The sequence below is a fragment of the Saccopteryx bilineata genome, chromosome 4 (assembly GCF_036850765.1).
Source record: "Saccopteryx bilineata isolate mSacBil1 chromosome 4, mSacBil1_pri_phased_curated, whole genome shotgun sequence".
Classification (NCBI taxonomy): Eukaryota; Metazoa; Chordata; class Mammalia; order Chiroptera; family Emballonuridae; genus Saccopteryx; species Saccopteryx bilineata.
Window position 1 is genome coordinate 195,469,579 of NC_089493.1, and position 24,865 is coordinate 195,494,443.

A 24,865-nucleotide genomic window follows, 5' to 3' on the forward strand; every position below is an offset into this window, starting at 1 on the left:
AATATTTGTATTCCAGTCTATCACTCAGCAGACTTAAGGAATGTTCTGTGATTTGGACTAGAATTACAATTTGAAGAATGTTCATAACCATGCAGTTGACATGGCAAAGGCCCCGGTGAGTATCCGTGCTTACAAAAGGAGACAAGGCGTGTGCTCAAAGGACAGCACCCCAGGCCGCCGCTCACTGATGACGCAGCGCTGACGCGGAAGGGTGTCTACGAGGTAACAACATGGCAAGGGCAGGGGAAAAAATCATAAGTACGCAGCACTCTGTTCATGTTTTGAAAAATATCTATATTCACTCACAGAAAAATCAAGTTATACAAACCAAAATGGTGATAATGGTAGAATAATAGGTGATTTTTATTCTCCTTTTTGTAAGCTTCTGAAAAATTTCAGGACCTTGTACTTTTGCCATAGGAAAAAAAATCACTACTGCTACTGCATCTTAAAATAAGAAATTCCTCTGTGGCTGAACAGGTAACATGCACACTACGGCTCCACGACCAGCTTCCCTCTACGCTCCCAGCGGGGTCTCCTCTTCCCCTGCAGGGGTCTGGGCCTCACCGTTCCTGGGGTCCTTCCTCTTGGCCTTTCCCCTCTCAACTGTACCAACTACAGCGGCACTTCCATTTATGTATTTAATACTGCTGAACACCTGGCCCAGCAGGAGGGGAGGTTCATGGTGACAGAAACCACGAGGCCTCCGCCAGCGTATGCCTCCGCCCAGTAGGGCAAGACCACGTTCCCGTGCACCCTCCTTGCTAGTACAGAACTCTGGTAGATTCTACGAGGGGCAAGAGTAACAGAAAACTTAGATTGAGGCTTGGGGAAGGCTGAGGAAGTGACACTTACACAGTGACCCAGTGGCTGAGCAGGAAGTGAGGAACTGGCTCAGCCCATGTGACATCACAGCAGTGTCCCCCAGGGAGAGGGAGCCAGTGCGTCTCCTAAGAACCCTCACCCAGGGGTGCTCAGCACCTGGCGGTCTCTGCGGGCTCAGAAACCAAATCAGAAGAAATGTACACCCAAGAAATGTATGTTTCAAATCAGCCTGGACATTAATCTGTTTACAATAATACAACTGCCAAATGAACATGACCCCTAGAGCACACACACACTGCAGTCTCTGTGCTGTCAACGCTGCAAGGAGAAATACAAATCTACCCCAGGTAACGGAATACTAGAAATGAACATGATCATGATCATCACATATCTCCCAAGTGGGGGGCCCATTCATAAAGGAAAATTGCCGTGGGCACATGAACAAACCAGCAGGGAGGAGTTCAAATGGTGGTCAGGGCATCGGATCCCGGCCTGACATCCCCACACCGCCCCTCCAGGGAGGCTATATAAAGCCCTGGGCTCACGGCTAATGCTTGCTGTGTGCATCTTCACTTCTGGGAGGCCAAAGGTCCAGCTCCGTCTCTGCCTCGAGCCAATCCCTTCAGATGTCCTCCTACGTGGACACATTCCGTCCTTGTCTCTGACGGGAAAAGCAGCCACCCGTCTCCTCCTGAGGGGACTGCACTGGTTTTAAAGTCTATATTCCTAAGATGGCAATCAGCTTCCCCCATCCACAAACAGAGGATACTTCATTGCACTCCTGAAAAGCCTCAGAACAAGGCCCTCTTCCAAATTCTCTTATCTTAAAATTCTCCACTGACCGTAGCCTGGAACCGGCTTATTCTGCTTTCCTGACCCCACCTCCCAGAACTGAAACCGGCCTCAACTGTGGTCTCCCCATATCCTCAAGGCTTCCCTTCCCTCTTCAACAACCCAAGATGCACCTTCCCAATGGTTTCCCTGCCTTCCAGCCCGCCCAACAGGCCCGCTGCCACACTCAACCCTTTAATCCCACCCAGACAGGAGCACGATTCTGATCACTAAACCAGGGGGCAAGTCAGCTTGCCTGTGGGAGGACAGCACCCAGACTCAGGAAGGCCCTGGAGTCGTGGCTGCAGGAGAAGCCTGGAGCACCCAGGGGTTAAACATGCCCCAATTCTCACTGCTGAGCTTGGGGACGAGGGTCAGGTGTCCCCACAGGACAGTGACCAGGGACCTCTACCCAGTCTCTTCCTGCTTCTCTCCTCCCGACACTGCTCCCCTGTCCGTGCTGAGCCCACAGGGGCGCGGGGACTCCCCACCTCATGGTCTACCGTGGGAAACAGGTCTCAGGAAGTGTGAGAGCCTGAGCCTGTTCTCCCGAGCCCTCCTGTCATCAGCCTGTTCAATGAGACGTGCCACTCAGGGCTCTGGTCAGAAAAGTGTGACAAAGATGTGGGCACTTCAGAAATCACGTTGCGAGGGCCAGCAACACCAGGGCCCAATGGTGACAGCCGCAGCAGCAGCCATGGGCAACCTACCACAGACCGGTCATGTGGCCTGGCTGCGGCTGTGGCTGTGGCTGCCCAACTTCCTCTGGCTTTCGCCCGCTTTCTGGGCGTGGCTCTCTAGACTTCCCGTAGGGGCATGCATCACTCCCCTGCTTCCCAGCGATTTCCCTAGACCAGATCGGCCCGAGTCACGTTCTGTGATTTGCGACCAGAAACCCTGACAGGTGCGGCAGGTGTCTGCCATCAGCGACAGTGTTGGCACTCCTGACACTTCACCCCCCATCGTGGCAGCTCTGGGCGGCTCCTTTGGTCCCTGGAAACCCACCGTCAGCTCTACATCTCCAGCCCAGCCCGTCTCAGTCTCCGGTGTGCCAGGGTTCCTCCCTCTTCCAAGTTCCTTAACTCTCGCCGCTCCCTAAGCATCACATCTCAGTCACCCCTGTTCCCCAGTATCCACTCCCCTCAGTTCTCTTGCTTCAACTCTCAGCCAGGTGCTGGTCCGTCCAGTATATTCGGTTGCATGCCAGCTTAGCCAGGATATCCTGATACAGCTTAGCTGTATCACCATGTCCAGAAGGTACTTACGTATCATCTCATCCACTACAGGCTCTGTCCTATCCCACGGAGCCCTCTTCAGTCCCCTCTGTCACGCGCAGCAAGGGCCTGGGGAGGTAGACCTCCGGAGAGCTTTCTCAACAACAAGAGCTTTGGGAGTCGGCTGGCTCACAAGTATGTAAATACTGGCAAGTAGGTACCCGCTGCCTTGGAAAAGGAATCAGCTTATCTTCTGGGTTCTGTGCATGGTTTGCCTTGCCAAATATTCCATATGCACTGATCTAATTTGCATCTGGACCAAGGAGCCTCTTAGAGGAAAAGGAGAAAGGCCCCGATTCCTTTATGTTAGAAATTCCAAGGGAATCTGACACTGGATGTCCCTAACAGAGGTCTGCTGGCAAGCAAGGACACGAAAAGCCCCAAACAGGATGTCATCACGAGTGGGTGACTCAGGTTTACTATCCCAGCCTGGATGCTCATGGAAAGGGCTAGTTTGAGCACAGCTTGTCCTTAAGACTGGGAGCCCCCGGGGACCAGTGACCCGGCCAAGCAGCTGTGCTCAGCTGGGCATGTGAGTGCAAACCAAGAGAGCTGCAACCCTGGACCCTCCAGCTGTCTCAGCGCACGGCTGGACTAACCCCTTAGAATTAATGACTCCTGTGGAGTTCTACCGGACAATTTCCAGGTCAAAAAGAGTCATCCTGAAGAGACTGTGGACTTCCTAACAATTAGCGATGAGACAGGCTGAGTGATGAGTCGAAGAGGAATGGGGCCCAAGCTGGTCGTTATATCCTGAATGGATCTTTTTTTTCTTTCTTTCTTTTTTTTTTTTTTTACAGAGATAGAGAGAGGGATAGATAGGAACAGACAGACAGGAACAAAGAGATGAGAAGCATCAATCATCAGTTTTTTATTGCACGTTGCAACACCTTAATTGTTCATGGATTGCTTTCTCATACGTGCCTTGACCGCGGACCTTCAACAGACCAAGTAACCCCTTGCTCGAGCCAGAGACCTTGGGTCCAAGCTGGTGAGCTTTTGCTCAAACCAGATGAGCCCTCGCTCAAGCTGGCGACCTCGGGATCTTGAACCTGGGTCTTCTGCATCCCAGTCTGACACTCTATCCACTGTGCCACCGCCCAGTCAGGCTCCTGAGTGGTTCTTACCCACCTACTCAGCAAAAGAATGGCAGGCTCGGATGCTTCACTTAAATGACTCCTATCTGGTCCTCAGAGACGGTTCCCACCGCATCTCCCACCAGAGCCGCAGTCCCACCGGATGCTGACCCGGAGTCACAGTGCCACACCGCCATGCCTCAGGGCATGCCACCCCTCCCTTCCCTGCCGGCCGGATTCATCTCATACAGCCCACCACTGCTTCCCCACGATGCTGCTCTGGTCGCCGTGGTCAGAACCGTCTCTCCCCAAGGACTCCCGCGGTGTAGCCTGCATCTCTACCAAGCACGTGTCCCGTGCTCCACATTACATCTTGTGTAACTTTGTGGTTCTCGGAAACTGTCCCCGGGTTCTTTCTTAGACATGGCAGTCACTCAACTGCTATTACTCTGAAACGGGGAACGAAACGCCACATGTCAGTCAAGTCATACAACAGACGGAGCGTGTCTTGAGGCTAATGTATATACTTCCATCTTCTCAGGAAATCAAGGACATTAGAAGCTACCTGGAAGAGAAGCTCCAAGTCCTCGTCTCCTCTCCACAACCCTATACGACCAAAACAGTGTCTCCTATTACAGAAAAATGATTAAGGGAAATCAGTCTAGACCAGTAGATACAAATCAAGCCCTGTTGAGAGATTTGGAAAAGTCTATACAGACAGGATGGGCTGTGGGTGAGGCAGGCAGTCCCACACATGGCTAGGGGGAGTCAACCCCGTCTACCAACATCTACCAATGTCTCAAATCCCTTCTCCTTTCGCCTCTCTTTCTCCAATCTTCCTTTTGAAAATTTCTCTCTCACACAAGGCTATTATTATTCATTGCAACATAGTATCAAAAGACCAGACAACCAAAGTGTCCATCATAAGGTGCTGGTTAAATAATAACTGGTACATCCACACAATGGACTGCTATGTAGCTGTTAAAAATAAAAGGCCCTGGCCGGTTGGCTCAGTGGGAGAGCGTCGGCCTGGCGTGTGGAAGTCCCAGGTTCCATTCCCAGCCAGGGCACACAGGAGAGGCGCCCATTTGCTTCTCCACCCCTCCCCCTCTCCTTCCTCTCTGTCTCTCTCTTCCCCTCCCGCAGCTGAGGCTCCATTGGAGCAAAAGATGGCCTGGGCGCTGGGGATGGCTCCTTGGCGTCTGCCCCAGGCGATAGAGCGATGCCCTGATGGGCAGAGGATCGCCCTCTGGTGGGCGTGCCGGGTAGATCCCGGTCGGGTGCATGCGGGAATCTGTCTGACTGCCTCCCCGTTTCCAGCTTCAGAAAAAAAAAAAAAAAAAAAAGAGAGAGAGAGAGAAAACACTCTATGTAACAATATGGAATTACTTCTAGGAAATAATGAGAAAAGGCAAAGTATAAAAGAGAGCAGTGATAAGAATTTATCTTTTGATTATAACTGCACATGTAAACACTAAGGCTAAACAAGAAGCCAACGAAAATGATTACTTCTAAGACACAGGCCAGGGGAGAAGAGGCTGGTGTGTGTGCCTACCGAGGGAGGGAGGGAAGGAGGGAGGGAGGGAGGGAAGGAGGGAGGGAGGGAGGGAGGGAGGGAGGGAGGGAACGCAGCAGGGTTGCTTTAGCCACACCAACAAAGCCACCGCTCAACAGCAGAGCAGGAGCCGGGATTCACAGAAATTCTGTCACGCAATCATTGAACGCTACACTGCCCATGGCCTCCACTCCGCCCCGCACTCCCTGCACCGTACTGCTTGCTCAAGGCAGCCCCTGTGCTGTGATTCCACGTGAGCCCAGGACCACCAACCCACGGCTGCTGCAGGGGACAGTGCTCCCGTGAGAAAAGAGCCGAGACAGAGCCGGACGAGAGACCCAGAGCCACGCAGGCTCCCCGGCCTTCCACCTCTGCGCCCTACTTTTCATTTCCAAGTGGCTACCTCTAAACTATTTTTTTAAACCTAACTGGTACCGATATTGTTCTGATTATCAATGTCAAAAATGAGACAGCAGAGATCCCCTCAGTCAGGAGAAAGGCAGGGCTTTCCCCATCTCCACCTATTTCACAGCTTCTGTGGGGGCAGCTCGGACCCACAACTACTGCTGCTGGTTCTCTTGCAGAATAACAGGTTTGTTCCTTTCATTACATATCTTCTCTTCCAGGAATTATTTACAGCATTTGAATTGTTACGTGTAACCAAATTTATAATTGTTTAGACTTAAATTTATTTTTAAATGACTTCAATTTAATGTAAGTTTTATATCCCAACCTTCTACTTCCTGAGTTGTTTCAACTCATCTTTTAATGGATTCAAATATATCTTTGAAAAAGTTTTCTTTTCAAGAAAAATTCACAGATGGTATTTCAGGAATATTTTGGGTACAAATTGCAGGGCGGGGGGGGGGGCAAACAGCCTTAAAGACTAAGGAATCACAGAGGCTCACAGAAATGCAGAGTACAGGGGACAGGAGGAGTGCCCTCCCCTCCCCCAAGGCAGTGTGCTGGCTCTGATGTCTCTGCACCTTTAAAGAACACCTTTCTGTTGCCTTCACAGAAGAGCAACAGTTAGTACAATCATTTAATTATTGGTTAAAACCTCTCACCCTCAAAACCTCTCAGCCTCGGCTCTATCTTCTGGTAACGTAGAAAAATCTACACCACTCTGATTTTTCCCTCTTTGTAAGCAGCCTGCCACCGCCCCTGCTGACAGGCTGTTCACAGGGTCCTTTCTTTATCCTTAAATTTAAAAATCTCACCAACCAACAGTTGTTCTTCCCACCAAGTCCAACCACTGAGGAATGAGCCCTTTCAGCTTGCAGAGAGGGTGGGTAGGTTTGGTTGTTGTTTGTTTCAGCTCCAGTAGACTTTCCCTCTTTGTGTCTGTTACTATTTCCATTCTATTGATACTTGTCTTGGAAGCTTCTTCAGGAACAACACTCCCTTAGACCACAGCACTAACTTAGCTTGCCACATTGTAACTTCTGCTCTCCCCCAACCTAATGGAGTATACAATCCTGCAAATGCAATTAGCATCATTAGAGTTTCTTCCTCTCAGCCCATTCATTTCACTTGATCTCCACCAACTAGGTTTCCCTTTGGCCTGTTGCCTGATCTCATCTTTCACTCCCTTGTATCAGTCTTTCCTGGGTTTAGTTATAAACAGCACAAGGCAGATTCAATATGAAATTTACTTCTAGTTTCTATAATCTTTTCCAAAACTATACTTTTCATCTGCCTCAAAAGTACACCCCATCCCTTACATTATTGTGACACGTTGCCCGTTTCTTTTACTTGTTATTGCACATGGACGTCCCAGCCCTTGGGGCTTCTTCACCCTGATGCCATCGCTCACGGTTCAGTTTTTCACCTAGTCCCCCCTCCCCCCCCCCAAAAAAAAACCCACAAAGTGCCTGTTTCTCCTTAGGGTGCTAAATTTGTGTACAGGATGTCTGATGCACGTCTAAATGGCATTACCCAGTCCTGGGTGGTCCAGCTTCAGGGGGTCATCTCTGTAAGTTGGCTTCTCTGTGTGAAGCTACCTTACATAGTAGTTTTGTGATCCAATTTCTGTACAAAATTCTGTCCAGGACAGCTTCCACTCCAGACAGATGGGGTGCTGCCCGCTGCCCCAGGGAGACCAACCGCCTGGCAGGGAGAAGCCCTCCCGTTTCAAGCATGCTGAGCACACGTGTCCTCCGCAGCCTTGTCAGCCGCTCCTGGATTCTGCTGCCGCACAGGGCAAACCACCCCGCGCGCGCCCTGTGCTCACTTGGCATCACCAAGCCTCCCTCACCCTTTTCTCCCCCAGATCATCAGAGCCAAGGGCACGTTCCCTTACACGTGCAACCCTGCTCCGAGTTCTCAGAAAACAGTGATGACTCAGTCCCGGGCGTTCTTCACCCCGTCACTCATGATCCAGTTTGCCACCCGTACTTCCGCAATCATTTCCATCAGGTGTGATGATTCAAGGGTAGGAAGTAAATGATAGTGCTTAAGTCACACCTTTGCTCTTAAGTCTCCAATGATCATTTTTTTAAAAGTGTTCTTCTATCTTCTGAACTCTCTTTGGGGGGCCAGCCATGTTTCTATCGAAGTTCTGTATTCCATGGGCGCTCTCACGCTGAGCTCTTCATCTCTCTGGAGGTTCCTGTTGTCTGTACACGTTTAAGATGAGGTGTAGCTGGTTGAGGAGCTTCCCCTGGTGTGGTACAGGGTGCCTTTCTCACTAGAGTTCCCTCTTGAATGGAAGGAAAAGAAATCAGATACATTCAAATGATTCCATTTAAATGAAGTGTTCAGAATAGGCAAAGTCATAGGGGCAGAAAGTACATTAGTGGTTGCCAGGGGCTGGAAGAATGACTGCTAATGGAGATAGGGTTTTTTCTTTAGGTGATAAAAATGTTCTAAAATTAGGTAGTGGTGATGGTTGCTTAACCACATGAACGTACTAGAAACCACTGAATTGTCTACTTTTCAAGGGGTGACTATTATGTTCTCTGAATTATAGTTCAATTTTTAAAAAAGAGAAGAGGTGCTTTATTAGGAAATCAGATCAAGGTTCACAATCCCCCATTCCTGTAACAGCACAGATCAAACACTTCTTCAAGACAGAAGGGTCTCCGATCCTACACGGAGCAACACACCAATCGTACAAATCTGAGAGGCTACCAGACTATTTTTAAGTTAAATAAAAATCTATGGCCTGACCAGTGTGGGACAGGGAATAAAGCTTTGACCTGGGACACTGAGGACCTACGTTTGAAACCTCAAGGTTGCCAGCCTGAGCATGGGCTCATCCGGCTTGAGTGCGGGGTCGCCAGCTTGAGCAGGAGGTCGTTGGCTCCACAGGAGATCCCCACTCAAGGCACATAAGAGAAGCAATCAATGAACAACTCAAGTGCCACAACTATGAGTTGATGCTTCTCATCTCTCTCCCTCTCCAAAACCCCCTCCCCCAAAACCCAACAACTATGGCCTGACCTGTGGTGGCACAGTGGATAAGGCGTCGCCCTGGAATGCTGAGGTCGCCGGTTCGAAACCTAGTCAAGGCACATATGGGAAACAACTACAAGTTGAGGCATATCACTTCTCCCACCCCCCTGCCTTTCTCTCTCTCTCTCTCTCTCCTCTCTAAAATCAATAAATAAAGTCTTCTTAAAATATCGATGAGTAAAAATGGGGCAGGAGAGAGAACAGACATGTAAGAAGTTTCCTGAAGGGTTACAAAAACGTGTCCTCCAGTGGGAAGCGGACAAGAGCAGCTTGTGAGAGCCCAGGAGACAGCCGGCCTAGGGTCAAACAGGCACAGACTTTCCCGGCCGCCACTCACGCCGTGCAGACCGAGCAGGGATCTGTGAGACAGCACACGGTTCTCTTCCGTCTGGTCAGTGGCACGCATGCATTCTACCCACGCAAGTGGCTCTCGTTTATTTTTCCTATAAAGTTTAAACAGCCCCAAGGTATTGAACAGTATTTTTGTGCAGAACAACGAATGTAGTTATTACTGATGCCCCGAAGCACAGAAATGTAAAGAGATCATCTAAAAATAGAGTGTGGAATTTTAAGGGATCCTGTCTGTAAAACCCAACCTGAGAATGATTCGGAGGGTTGCTGCAGAACTGCCTGACTTCTTCACAGGCCGCGCTGGTCTCAAATAGCCCCCAAACAGGATGTCTGGCTGCAATTAGCAGAAATCTGAGAAATCTGACCTCCTCAGCAGAAAAAAAGAAAAACAAAATGTTCGAGACGCACAAGTATGTGAAAATCACTGGGCTTATGATAATTACATGTATTGCGAAAACTATTTTGAAGCACATAATTCGTCTATAGGGTGATGATGTGTACTTGGTCCTCACGAGACAGAACTGGTTAAAGATACAAAGCTTATCGAAGTAGGCTGCAAATCTGAAATTTAATTTGACTGAGCGGCTGATTCTGCTCATACTGGCTGCTTGGTAAACACAGAAAGACGAGCACTACTGAACAGACAGATCTAGGAATCCCGGCCGCCTTTCACAGATCGCTGCCCCTCCACGCGGGCACGAGCGAATCTGAACCAGTCCAACGCTAGGAGGGTTCGGTCCTCTGGGTTCTCCCAGTTACTCTTTTTCTGCTTCCCACTGAAAACAATACGTCAGCCTCACATATATTCTCTGGTTACATGGTTATATACACAATATGATTAAAAGGGAAAAACCAAAACGCCCACGAAACTAGTCACAAACAAAATGAGTGCTTCAGGGCGGGATCTAAATCCGTCATCTGAAAGGGAGACTCCTAGATCCTGCTGCTGTTTCTTGAATACTTTTTTATAGGGTGTCGGTTTTTTTCCCACCCTGCCCTTTCCTTTATTGAACTTTCATACAATGAGTTTGTATGACCATCACCGGATACACTAGCAACAACAAAAAAGTTACAACTGGGTCCTGTATTAGACTCAGCTGCAGCTCGAGTTTAAAAATGTTTAAGGCCAACAGGAAAGTGCTGAGTGAGGGAAGAAAGAGAAAGACTCGTTCCTGAGAGACTTAAGGTTTGTTCTTGATCCAAGGATCTGGCAGCAAAAGCAACTCTTTTGTGTTATGTAAATATAGTTTGTCTTCTGACATTTTCCAATTCTAGAGTTCATTTCTTTATAAAACCATGGCCGAGTATTAAAATAAAATCCTCAGACTACATTAAGCCAGATAACTAATCACCTCCATATGGGGGTAGGACTGACAAACCATCGTGTGTATCTGTTCCAAATTCACCCACGCACAAATTCCACTGACATCTGAGCCGTTCAGTAACTCCTTTTGGTCACCAATCTAATCCACATTTACCAAAGAACAAGAAAAATGAATGTGACTTTGACCTTGAATCAAGTCGATGATCTTAATATATTTATAAAAATTAAAAATGACACTAAGTAAACAAAGCACCTCTCTCTCCTGTTTTCACGTGTAATCTAGACTATAGGATGCAAATCATCTTTTAAAAAGTTACTGTCACAACAAAAGGACTTTTTTTTTTTTTTAAGACTGAGGAGATGTAACTAAATACAAGACATAAACCCTGATTAGAGACTATATAGGTATGAAAAATAGCTATAAAAAACATTTTGAGAACAATTGGGGAAAGCAGAATTCGGACTATATGTGAAATGATATTGTGGAATTCCTGTTAGTTGAAGTACGGTCATGGCTGTGGTTGAATAAGACAATGTCCTTAGGAACTGGATTTTAAGTATTTATGGATAAACTGTTATGATGTATATATGTATCACTTACTTTCAAACGGTTCAGCAAAAAAACTTGTAGTATATATTAGAGAGAGGTAAATCAAATGTGACAAAATGTAAGCAATGATGAATTCAAGCAAAAGATATATATAGGTATTCATTGCACTATCCTTTCAACTTTTCTGTAGACTGGAAAAATTTCAGAATACCAAGTTGGGGAAGGAAAGATAAAATAATCACATTGGGCCCTGGCCGGTTGGCTCAGTGGTAGAGCGTTGGCCTGGCGTGCAGAAGTCCCGGGTTCGATTCCCGGCCAGGGCACACAGGAGAAGCGCCCATCTGCTTCTCCACCCCTCCCCCTCTCCTTCCTCTCTGTCTCTCTCTTCCCCTCCCGCAGCCAAGGCTCCATTGGAGCAAAGATGGCCCGGGCGCTGGGGATGGCTCCTTGGCCTCTGCCCCAGGCGCTAGAGTGGCTCTGGTCGTGACAGAGCGATGCCCTGGATGGGCAGAGCATCGCCCACCACATGCCGGGTGGATTGGTCGGCGCATGCGGGAGTCTGTCTGACTGTCTCTCCCCTTTTCTAGCTTCAGAAAAAATACAAAAAAAAAAAAAAAAATCACATTGCCAATCATCAGGTAGTATTCCGAAACCCAAACACAACAGTTCTTCAAAAGCATTATGCTTAGTATAAGAACGTGGGCAAGGGGCTTAACATGTTGATGACAGTTTTAAATGCCTACTAATTGGGATTTTTAATAAATTCTCCATTAAGTAATGTCACTTGGGTTTCATGTCCACTTTAAATACAGGAGATCAACACTTAAGGAGATCCCATAACTCAGACAATGACTCCAGGCTGGAAATGCCCAGAGTTGCATATATTTACTTAAAAGTATGTCAACAACAAATAACAGTCAGTTCAGATGTTTAAACAAACTTAAGTATACAGAAAGTAGAGACACAAATTCTCAGAACAAACCATTACCATTACAGTTGACTGTTTTCTGCCTTGAACTGGGGGAATTATCTGAAGTATCTTTTCGGTGGCTGACTTGACACAGCAAACAGGCAAAAATTCAGAAATCTTTATTCCCACAGACCACAGGGGGTTAGGGGCCTCTCCAGTCCCACGGGACTAAAATTATTTGGGAAGGAATGGCCGGCTTGTTGTCTCTGGCATGACTCATCCCAACAGAGTCAGCCCTGAAGAAGCACTGGCCCAGAACAAGGCAGCCCACCATGGCTGTGAGGATCCCGTACTGCAGATTCCAAAGAATGAATGAAAGTAACAGTCTCCAGAGAGAGTGGGGGAGGAGGAGGGGGACGGAGGGAGGGAAGCCATTCTTAGGAACATTAGAAAAAAGGAGCTTCAATGAAACAGCAGAATTACAGAAACCTCGTAAAATTAACGCCGTACTAAAAGACACACCCACAGACTCCAGCATTTGGGAAGATGTCTGGATTAGGATTACCACCTCAAGACTGGCCTTTTAATCTTTTTTAAACCAGTGAAAGTTGAAATGGCCTTGACTGTCAGTAACTTTTCAACTTGTATTAAGGAAATGGCTCTCCTGTCAAAGGTGTCCCTGAAATTCCCAGTCACCAATCTCACTATGTTTCTTGATTGCTAAAACCAAGCTAAAGTGATTAGAAAACTTCTAGATGTTCTTTCTCCCCAAAGGGACACAGCCGATGACCAGCCACCCACCCCTGGCTCAGGTATGGGCCGGGGGCAGGCTCGGATCTCAGCACTCCTGGGCTGACCTGCACCCAATCTCAAAGTGGCCAGAAAGGCTGGGATCCAGACGTTTCTCTCCAGAGTGAAAGTCTTTTTTTGTTTGGTTTTTACCCTACCTCAAATCTTCACAAGTACATGAAAAAAGGGCAATAAAATTTCTAATGTAGGGCCTGACCAGGCGGTGGCGCAATGGATAGAGCGTCAGACTGGGATGCGGAGGACCCAGGTTCGAGACCCTGAGGTCGCCAGCTTGAGCGCAGGCTCATCTGGCTTGAGCAAAAGCTCACCAGCTTGGACTCAAGGTCACTGGCTCGAGCAAGGGGTTACTCGGTCTGCTGAAGGCCCGCGGTCAAGGCACACAGAGAAAGCAATCAATGAACAACTAAGGTGTTGCAACACACAATGAGAAACTAATGATTGATGCTTCTCATCTCTCTTCATTCCTGTCCTGTCTATCCCTTTCTCTGACTCACTCTCTGTCTCTGTAAAAAAATAAAATAAAAATAAAAATAAATAAATAAAAATTTCTAACGTAGGATGAGCCAGGACACTTCTGAAATAGTCTTCATTATCTCTCCATGAAAACCGCCCACTGTTTGCTAGGGCCATACTGGATCAGAAGACAGGCAGAGAGGCAGGGCCCCAGACTCCTCTGTGGTGGAGGGGGGAAAGGTGGAGGCAGTGAGGAAAGTAACAGCTTTAAATCCTAAAACCAAATGTCTAAGCACGAATAGGGGCAGAACCCGGGGGAAATATCTGTTTATATGTTCTTTCCAGATTAAAGAAAAAATTAGTCATGTTCTGCATGTCCAGCTAAATTACTGGGCCTGTGTGAGGCCGGGCTACGAGAGCGCCAGACAAGCGTGGGACACACGCACTGGGACTCTGCTCCCCCGTCTGCTGCGCCCAGGAGGGGATGCCAACAGCAGGTCTGCAGAGCAAGATTCTGAGTCAGGGCCAGACTGACCACAGCAAGGAGGGAAGAAGGCATCCGAGTTTCTTTTGTAATAAACAGAAATATCATGGTAACCATCGGACTAGTCTACAGCTTAACCACTATCCTGAATAAAAAAGTCAAGTTTTAGAAACACATTGCTTACTTTGGGGAATCCACAGCAGACACTGTGATTCCCGAGAAAACGCAACATTTTAGAGCACTCATCCAGCATGAGAATTCTTTTGGCATAAGCCAGTGAGAGGCATCCTTCTATTCTCGGGATGTTTTATGCTCTCAGGAGTGCGGTCGGAGCCGAGGCAGAGTCTGCAGTCACTGCCCTCCCACACGGGGGAGAGGCGGCCTCAGCGTGTGAACAGGCTGCACATCTGAAAGTCACTAGCATCGGCCAGTGTTCCCATACTCTAACACAAACAAAAGTGAATTCATTTCTGTCTCCATTCAAAAACTTTTAATCTAATTACTGAAACTTGGGAGGAAAAAAAACCATTCTTGATCATTTTATTTCCTCTCTGCTAAAAACTGAAAGGAAGTCCTGTCTTCCAACAGAATATTAAAAGGCCAATGTCAACCACTTTCAATTACTACATTTTAAAAAATGCTGGTGTTAAAATATGAGCACTTACAAGATTGTACCAAAGTGCACTGCGCCACGGTGACATTCTTTTGAGTTAACAATAAAGCTATTGTAATCATCCTAACCCGCACCTCTGTTTCCAAACAAACAACTGGAAACCCCCTTTTGCCCACCTGTGTACGTTTAACGAATATCTAGGGAGGAGAAAAGAGGTTTTCTCTGTACAGCACAGCTGAGATCCTTAGTAAGTAAATGAGAATGAAACCTGCTGTTGCTCCAGCCAGGATCAGGCAAGACAGCCCCGGCTCCTGGTTAGAGCGAGACTCTGCCCAGCCAAGTAAACAAGAAGGTGTTTACTGTCCAGCACGACAGGAAGTGTGGAGACCGGGAGGCTCCTGGGTGGATGAAATTCAGCAACTCAACCACACGGTCAAAGATCCAGCTGGTCGTCCTCAGCCTGCGAGCCTGGAACTGGAAAAATCTGAAGGACATTATGAAGGCAAGTTAGCTACCCAACGAGGCCAGACAAAGTCCATCATCAGAAAAGGAAGCGCCCTGGCCGAGTACCTCAGTTGCTTACAGCGCCGTCTGCACATGTCGAGGTAACAGATTCAATCCCCAGTCAGCGCACAGACAAGAATCAACCAATGATGGCAGGGGTAACTGGAACAACCAATCAATGTTTCTCTCGCTCTCTCTCTGTCTCTCTCCCTAAAAATCAATACATTTTTAAAAAAAGAAGAGGCACTGTTTCCCATATTTATTTTTCTTTCCTTTGTGTGTATGTGTGTGTGTTTATTTTTTTCTGAAGTGAGAAGCGGGGAGGCAGTCAGACAGACTCCCGCATACACCCAACTGGGATCCACCCGGCATGCCCACCAGGGGGCGATGCTCTGCCCATCTGGGGCATTGCTCTGTTGCAACAGAAGCCATTCTAGCACCAGAGGCAGAGGTCATGGAGCCTTCCTCAGCGCCCAGGCCAACTTTGCTCCAGTGGAGCCTTGGCTGTGGGAGGGGAAGAGAGAGACAAGAGAGGAAGGAGAAGGGGAAGGGTGGAGAAACAGATAGGTACTTCTCCTGTGTGCCCTGGCCGGGAATCGAACCTGGACGTCCACACGCCAGGCTGACGCTCTACCACTGAGCCAGCCAGCCAGGGGTTCCCATGTTTATTTTTCTAAGGAAGACACTTTTCCCAGAAGTACCCTTGCAAACTGCCCTTTACAGCACACTTCTTCCAATCAGGGATAAAGAAAAAGAGGTAACCTTGCCTGGTTTACAGAATTTTAGATTCACCCCTGCTGGTGATAGGGTCCTCTTTCCCGTGAGTGCACAGCTGATCAAATCAGGGTCTTTACAAGGAAGAAAGGGCGGGTGGATTTGCGGGGGGACCAGCGATGTCTGCTTCAGTCAAATACAGCTGTGAGGACGGCCACACACTGCATTGCCATGGGCAACAGGGAAATAAGCCAGTTGATCATCCTTCCCCTGAATGTATCTAGATCCCATTTTACGGTTTAAAGTGAAGGGTTGTTATCCAAAAGTTACAGTTTATAAAAAATAAAAAAATTACTATTTTAAAAAAATGTATCAGCCACCCTAGCACGTAATTCAATTACAGAAATAGCTAAATAGTGACTGCTTTGATGAACCCCCACATTATCAAATTGTGGCTTTAAAGAACCTCCAGAATGTAAAATAATAAATGCAACCCAGATGTTCACTAAAAAATGAAAACAAGATTGTTTTTACTTCATAGCAACCAAATAGGTCAACCCATTTCCTCCTTCAGGGAATTCTCAGAGGACCACAAACTCCACTCTGAAGAGCATGTGTTTCATATGTATCTGTCCACACAAAAAGGAAACGCTGCTGTCCAAAGTAAACGGAGAAAATTATATGTTCCCATGAAAGTGGATTTGAAAATTGCAATGAGGCTGAGTCTACGCATTGCCAAACATCTGGATGAAAACTGAAAAAGAAATCACTAATTACCGAGATATTGGGAAATACTTCTCAATCATCATTAAAATGTCCGGTTTTATAGCAAACTGCTGTTTTTATGTATTAATTATAGGAATAAGTTTTTCAAAAAGGAAAGGACAGTAATTAAAAATAGCTCTGCCGAGAGCTTCACCTAAGAACTTATTTTCTGTCCTGTTTGAATAGTGCTCCTGGTGACTTATTGAAAACTAAGTCAGCTCAAAGTAAATTTGCTCTGTGCAAGTAAATTACAAAAATCTGCTTAGCCAACTAAATTGACTCAGGTGAGCCTTTTCTAATATTTACATAATACTGAAAGATATTAATTCCCCCCAAAACGCTTGCTGAACTGTCTCCAGACAAATTATAAGACATTACGGAACCTCACATCCATTCTATTCTGTCAATTGGGATACTGACATTAACTAAAAAAGTTTGTAAGTCAAACTTCAAAAATGAGGATGGAGACCTATGTATTTTCTACTCTCATTTACATGTCTTACTACTTTCCCCCAACATCAAAATATTTATTACATTTTAAGAAACTTTTATATACTTTTATAAAACCTATTTTTTTTTCATTTAATCTCACTTCAAAAGTTTCAAGAGTCCTTTAAAAACTGATAAACCTGCTTCATAAAGGCTCTGCCAATAACGTCTTAAAATTACTCTCTCCTTAAGTTAGTTATACTGAGTATATGTGCAGACAAGGTTACTATTCTAACTCCACCTGATATAAAGTATTGTTGGTCCTCTACCAAAATGATTTATTGAGAAATGTTTAGTTAACTTTCCCCACCAAGTTTGCACCTGTCTGGCTTTCTTTACCTCTAACTCTCATAACAAACTTCCCATTAAGGACCATGCCACATGCTTTCATTCAGCAAGGACAACAACTTCCTCCTAGTTGTGGCACTTCAGTTGTGCACTGATTGCTTTCTCTTATGTGCCTTGACTGAGGAATCCCGCCAAGCCACTGACTCCTTGCTCAAGCCAGCGACCATGGGGTCATGTCTATGATCCCACGCTCAAGCCAGATGAGCCCACATTCAAACTAGGGACCTCAGGGTTTCAAACCTGGGTCCTCTGTGTCCCAGGCGGATGCTCTATCCCAAGGGTCCCCAAAACTTTTTACACAGGGGGCCAGTTCACTGTCCCTCAGACCGTTGGAGGGCCGGACTATAAAAAAAAACTATGAACAAATCCCTATGCACACTGCACATATTTTAAAGTAAAAAAACAAAACGGGAAATACAATATTTAAAATAAAGAACAAATAAATTTAAATCAACAAACTGACCAGTATTTCGATGTGGAGCACTGCAGCCGCAGACTGGATGTGCGTCATACGACACGCGCTTCCAGAGCCATGACGCATGCAACCCGTGTCACCGAAAGTAGTCCTGTACTGTACGTGAGCGCCGCCGCCACATACAGTACTTCAGGAGTGGATGCATCCTGTGCTCCTCTCACTGACCACCAATGAAAGGTGCCCGTTAAGGAAGTGCGGCAAGGCCATAGTTTGGGGACCTCTGCTCTATCCACTGCGCTGCTTGCTGCCTGGTCAGGCCAAACAAGTCCAATTTTAATATATATTTTTTTAATTTATAGAGAGAGGGATAGAAGGGACAGACAGACTGGAACGGAGAGAGATGAGAAGCATCAATCATCAGTTTTTCGTTGTGACACCTTAGCTGTTCATTGATTGCTTTCTCATATGTGCTTTGACCACGGGCCTTCAGCAGACCAAGTAACCCCTTGCTCGAGCCAGTAACCTTGGGTCCAAGCTGGTGAGCTTTGCTCAAACCAGATGAGCCCGCGCTCAAGCTGGTGACCTCGGGGTCTCGAACCTGGGTCCTTCTTCATGCCAGTCTGATGCTCTATCCACTGCGCCACCGCCTGGTCAGGCTAAACAAGTCCAATTTTAAATACCAAAACTGAACTCCTGAGATTCTACTACTGGTAAAAGCTGACTAGTTTGTTGCAGACCAGTCCTTCTGCCAAGAACAACTAAAACAGATAAACAAAACATAAGCAACAACTGTTTGAAGGTATAAGAGAGCGACCAATGCAGAGAGAACGTAGGAGGTCAAGATTCCAGAGAGGCAAGCCTCATAATCTGAGCCACTTCTCCCCTCGACACGTTTGCCAATTCACAGCAGAAGCTGCGAGTTCAAACAGCTAGGCAGAAGCAAGTGGCTGTGAGTCTGAAGAGGCCAGCAGAGTCTCACACAGTCTCGGGGACTAGTGGGACAAGAATCAGAGCTGAGGGGCTGCCAAGTAGGAGAGACCCTGGAAACATCATGCCTTTGAGCAAAGACCACCTAAGAGGGATACTCTAGAAGGGTAAATCAGAAGTAAACCAAGCCTCACGATTTTAAAATGATACTTCCCTACTTTAACTGCCTGCCAAAAGCCTCTCTTAAGGAAGACGGCCAGACTCTCAAATTCTCTCTACAATTTTTCACACGCATTCTGTACAATTTAATTAAAGCTTGACAGTCAATCTAGAGTCAAGATAGAGAAACTGGAAACCAAGGGTAAAATAGATAATGGAATACACTGGCCTGACCAGGCGGTGGCACAGTGGATAGAGCGTCAACCTGGGACACTGAGGACCCACGTTCGAAACTCCGGGGTCACAGGCTTGCACGCAGGCTCAGCAGCTTGAGCCTGGGGTCGCCAGCTTGAGCACTGAATCAAAGATACGACCCCATGATTGCTGCCTTGAAGCCCAAGTTGTTGGCTTGAAGCCCAGGATTGGTGCCTTGAGCAAGGGGTCAGTGGCTCAGCTGAAGCCCCCAGGTCAAGGCACATATGAGAAGCAATCAATGAACAACTAAAGCACCACAACTATGAGTTGATGCTTCTCATCTCTCTCTTCCTTCCTGTCTGTCTGTCTCTCTCTCTTTTGCTAACAAAAAAAAAAGAGAGAAAGAATATAATCATAGCTTAGCCAAATATCAGACACAGACTTTTTAATAACTATAATTAATATAATAAATTAGTTGACAAGATGAAAATTGTCAGCAGAAAATTAGAATAAAAAAAAGGGATTGGCCTGACCTGTGGTGGCGCAGTGGATAAAGCGTCAACCTGGAAATGCTGAGGTTGCCGGTTCAAAACCCTGAGCTTGCCTGGTCAAGGCACATATGGGAGTTGATGCTTCCTGCTCCTCCCCCCTTCTCTCTCTCTCTCTCTCTTTCCCCCCTCTCTAAAATGAATAAATAAAATCTTAAAAAAAAAAAAAAACCCTGGACTTGCCTGGTCAAGGCACATATGGGAATGGATGCTTCCTGCTCCTCCCTCCCCCCCTTCTCTCTCTCTCTATCTCTCTCATTCTATCTCCTCCCTAAAAATTAATAAAAAGTTAAAAAAAAAAATTAAAAAAAAAAAGGGGATCGGCCCTGGCCGGTTGGCTCAGTGGTAGAGCGTCGGCCTGGCGTGCAGAAGTCCCGGGTTCGATTCCCAGCCAGGGCACACAGGAGAAGCGCCCATCTACTTCTCCCCCCCTCCCCCTCTCCTTCCTCTCTGTCTCTCTCTTCCCCTCCTGCAGCCGAGGCTCCACTGGAGCAAAGATGGCCCGGGCGCTGGGGACGGCACTATGGCCTCTGCCTCAGGCGCTAGAGTGGCTCTGGTCACAACAGAGCGACGCCCTGGATGGGCAGAGCATCGCCCCCTGGTGGGCATGCCCGGTGGATCCCGGTCGGGCACATGCGGGAGTCCGTCTGACTGTCTCCCCATTTCCAGCTTCAGGGAAAAAAAAAAAAAAAGGATCAAGAAAATGAAAATAAAAGACAGTAACTGAAATTAAGAACTCAATTGGTAGCAGATTAGATAGAGCTGAAGAAAGAATTAATACACTGGAATCTAGGTCAGAAGAAAATACAGAAAGAAGGGAGAGAGGGAGAGATGAAGGGAGAGAGGGAGAGATGAAGACAGAAAGGAATCTGAGAGCCATTTAGGACATAATGAAAAGGTAGAGAACCTGACCTGTGGTGGCGCAGTGGGATAAAGCATCGACCTGGAACACTGAGGTCGCTGGTTCGAAAACTTGGGCTTGCCCGGTCAAGGCACATATGGGAGTCGAAGCTTCCTGCTCCTCCCCTTTCTCTCTCTCTCTGTCTCTCTCTCTCTCACTCCTCTCTCTCTAAAAAACCAATAAATAAAATATTAAAAAAAAAAAGTCCAGAAAAGGTAGAGTCAGAGAAGAAGAGAGAAGGAATGTGGTCAAAGTAACAAATGCAGAGATGATAACCAAGAATGCTCCAGGTTCATGTAGGATGAAGTCTTGTCATGGCACTACCAAAAAGAACTACCACCACCAATCTCAAGCAGGGCAGACTCAAAGAAAACCATACCTAGACACCTCACAGAAACACAACTGAAAACCAAAGGCAAAGAAAAAACTCTTCAAGGACCCAAAGACACAATACCTTCAAAAGAACAAGACACACAGCTGATTTCTCAACAGAAACAATGGAAGCCAGAAGGCAAAAGAATGACATATTAAAGCACCACAAGAAATTAACTTGGTCACCTACAATTGTACTCCCATTGAAAATATCCTTCAAAAGTGAGGGCAAAAATGCCTGACCTGTGGTGGCGCAGTGGATAAAGCGTCGACCTGGAACGCTGAGGTCGCTGGTTCAAAACCTGCACTTGTCTGGTCAAGGCATATATGGGAGTTGATGCTTCCTGCTCCTCCCTCCTCTCTCTCTCTCTCTCTCTCTCTCCTCTCTAAAATGAATAAATAAATAAATAATAATAATAAAGAGACTTAAAAAAAAAAGTGAGGGCAAAATAATGACATTTTTGACCAAAAAATAAAAGGGTCGCTCTGACTGTTTTTTGCCTCGCCCTGCTTCCCAGTCACTAAGCAGCAGCACAACCCAGAAACCTACAAAGTCATCGTGATGCCTACAGCTCCTTCACCTCTAACCTCCGATTTACTGGGTCTGTTTGATTCTCCAAAAACATAGCTCCTCACTTGTAAAGAAATGCAAACGTTAAACAGCACACCCTTTCTTACCCAGGAGACAAATGCCAGGAGTTGATTACAGTGCTGAGAAAGCTCCTAGTGAGAAAGCAACCTGTCAGTATCAAGAAAAACTGAAAGCAAACCTATAGAGCCCACCACTGTGATTCTAGAGAAAAACTTTCACAGGTCTGTAAAAGGAAACAAGCCGAAGGACTTCACCTTATTGTTTCTAACAACACTGTATAATCAACACGAAAGTCCCACACAGGACAAGGTAAATAAAATGTTACAGCAGTTAACCTCACCTGCAGTGGTCCAGTGGCTAAAGCATCAACCTGGAATGCTGAGGTCGCTGGTTCAAAGTTCCGGGCTTGCCGGTCAAAGCACGTAAGAGAGGCAAATATAACTTGATGCTTCCTGCTCCTCTCCCCTTGCTTCTCTTTCTCTCTTTCTTTCTTTCTTTCTTTCTTTCTCTTTCTTTCTTTCTTTCTTTCTTTCTTTCTTTCTTTCTCTCTCTCTCTCTTTCTCTTCTTTCTTTTTCTTTCTTTCTTTCTTTCTTTCTCTCTCTCTCTCTCTCTCTCTCTCTCTCTCTCTCTCCCCCTTCTCTAAATTCAATAAATAATTTTTTAAGTTACAGCAGTTACAATAAACAGGGTCTATAACGCTAACCCCAGCGACGGCTTCCTCACTGGTGTCCCCATGTTTCCCTCCTCCAACCATTATCCACTCAGCAAGGAATACGGCCTCTGAAGCCATATTCTTCAGAGGTCATACAAAGAATGCCCCAAGGGCCTGGGTTCAAATCTCAGCTCCACTATCCGCTAGCTGTGAAATTTGAGCCAAGTTATTTAGCTTCCTTGTGTCTCCATTTTCCATCTACATCTGTAAATGGTGGAAAAAAATATTAAGTACTTAATAGGGTCACTTTGAAAATTAAACAGGTTAAACTATGTAAAGCAAACAGAAGAGAATACAACACAGAGAGCAGTATGTAAATATTAGCTAAAATTATTAAAAGGTAAATCAAACGTCATTCCCCTATTTAAGATCCTCCCTTCCTCAAAACAAAATGTGAATCCCTCACTGAAACTGCCAGACATGGCCCCGGGTTTCTCTCCCCACTCCATTCCCTGCTCAGGCTGCACAATGCCTCCTTCAAGCCTCTGGACACCCTCGGCTCCTTCCAGCCCCACGTTCACCCCTCTGGCCCGTCCACTATACCCCTTCAGGTGCATGAAAGACTCTTCCTCCAGGAGGCCTTCCCTCACCACCTACCTGGCTGGACTCACTCTTCTGCCCCTGCCCCACCCACACACACACACCCTTCCCCCACCCCAGACTTCTTTCAACACACTTTACATAATTTGCAATTATTTTACATATCCGTTTTCCTTTTCTGTTTGTCTGCATCTAAACAGAAGCTCCACTGAAGGCAGGAAATGCACCTGCCTTCCTCACAATTCACCCTTGTGCCAAGCATAGGACTTGCTTGGCCTTTTAGAGGGATGCTAGCAGTACTTGTTGAATAACTACTCTAGAAAGGAGTCCACTGAGCATCCTCTAAAAGTACCTACCATGTCATTTTCAAAGATTCAAAAGAATGGTGGTTAATTTCCTATGCATAGACTGAAAAAACAGGCAATGTATTTTATAACATTTATTTTATACTATTTACATTATTTTCCAATATAGCAAAAATTGAATATAGTAAAAATTTTGAATATAGTAAAAAAAATACTATATTTTGAATATAGTAAAAAATATATAGTGTTTTCTTAACAACAAGCATATTCTGTTTTGTGAAACTGTTTTATCGTTTTGAAAAAAAGTAGAGCCAGACTTAGTTAAAAAAAAAATTTTAATTTCAAAAAAATATAAAGTCATATAGCAAAAAGTTTTCTTGGCACCTAATGTTCCCCATCTGCCCAGTTCCCATCACCCTCCCTAACAGGTCACCTTTGTTATTAGTTCCTTGTTGAGCCTTCCTGAGAATTTTCAAGCATATGCAAATACTTCTTTATTTAAAAAAAACCAAAAAAAACAAAACAGAAATGGTAGCATACAATGAACATTTTCCTACACTTTGTTTCTGTAACCTAGTAGAATATTTTGGAGATATTTCTCTATTGATCCATAAAGAGCCTCCTGGTTCCTTTTTACAACCTCACAACTTCATCCACCATCTGGGGTAGTAAAATTAGTTCCCTGCTGAGGGACACTCAGGTCATTTAACTATTACAAACAATGCAGTGAATAATCTCTCACATGTATGCTGCCTCACACGTGTCCAAATATGCCCCCAGGTTTAATTCCTTGAACTGGTATTGCTGGGTCAAAGGATTTATACACTTGAAATTTTTTTTAATGTTTATTTTATTGATTTTAAAATTTTTTATTTTATTTTATTTATTCATTTTAGAGAGGAGACAGAGAGGGACAGAGAGAGACAGAGAGAGAGGAGCTGGAAGCATCAACTCCCATATGTGCCTTGACCAGGCAAGCCCAGGGTTTCAAACCAGCGACCTCAGCATTTCCAGGTCGATGCTTTATCCACTGTGCTACCACAGGTCAGGCTATTTTATTGATTTTAGAGAGAGAGGAAAGAAGAGAAAGAGAGAGAGACAGGAACATCGATCTGTTCCTGTATGTGCTCTGACCAGGGATCAAACCAGCAACCTCTGTGCTTCGGGACAATGTTCTAACCAACTGAGCTAGCTATCTGGCCAGAGCTACACTTGAAATTTTTTCGTTGTCCTGACCTGTGGTGGCGCTGTGGATAAAACGTCGACCTGGAAATGCTGAGGTTGCCGGTTCAAAACCCTGGGCTTGCCTGGTCAAGGCACATATGGGAGTTGATGCTTTCTGCTCCTCCCCCCTTCTCTCTCTCTCTCTCTGTCTCTCTCTTCTCTCTCTCTCTCCCTCTCTATCCTTGCTAAAAAAATGGAAAAAAAATCTTTAAAAAAATGACATAGGTATGGTACGAAGCATTGATGATAGTACCTTGAAATCGAGAAGAGATTTAAAAAAAAAAAAAAAAAAGAAATTTTTTCGTTTGTTTGTTTTTTACAGAGGCAGAAAGAGGGATAGATAGGGACAGACAGACAGGAACGGAGAGAGATGAGAAGCATCAATCATCAGTTTTTCGTTGAGACACCTTAGCTGTTCATTGATTGCTTTCTCATATGTGCTTTGATTGTGGGCCTTCAGCAGACTGAGTGACCCCTTGCTCAAGCCAGCGAACTTGGGTCCAAGCTGGTGAGCTTTGCTTAAACCAGATGAGCCTGCGCTCAAGCTGGCGACCTCGGGGTTTCAAACCTGGGTCCTTCCGCAACCCAGTCCGACGCTCTATCCACTGCACCACCGCCTGGTCAGGCTACACTTGAAATTTT

The 24,865-nt window shown here is 46.0% G+C and overlaps 1 protein-coding gene across 4 annotated transcripts in view; it reads right to left on the reverse strand.

Moving 5' to 3' along the window:
- The window catches only part of CYTH3 (cytohesin 3), a 65,706-nt gene that overhangs the window by 36,193 nt on the left and 4,648 nt on the right, over positions 1 to 24,865 (reverse strand). Inside the window, exon 1 of one of the 4 annotated variants that reach the window (XM_066273380.1) lies at positions 2,922 to 3,196. The exons of the other annotated variants lie outside the window; for them this stretch is intronic. Coding sequence (XP_066129477.1) covers positions 2,922 to 2,928 — 7 coding nt within the window. The 5' untranslated portion in view covers positions 2,929 to 3,196. Of the gene's footprint in view, positions 1 to 2,921; positions 3,197 to 24,865 lie in introns of those variants that run through there. 4 annotated transcript variants of the gene reach the window in all.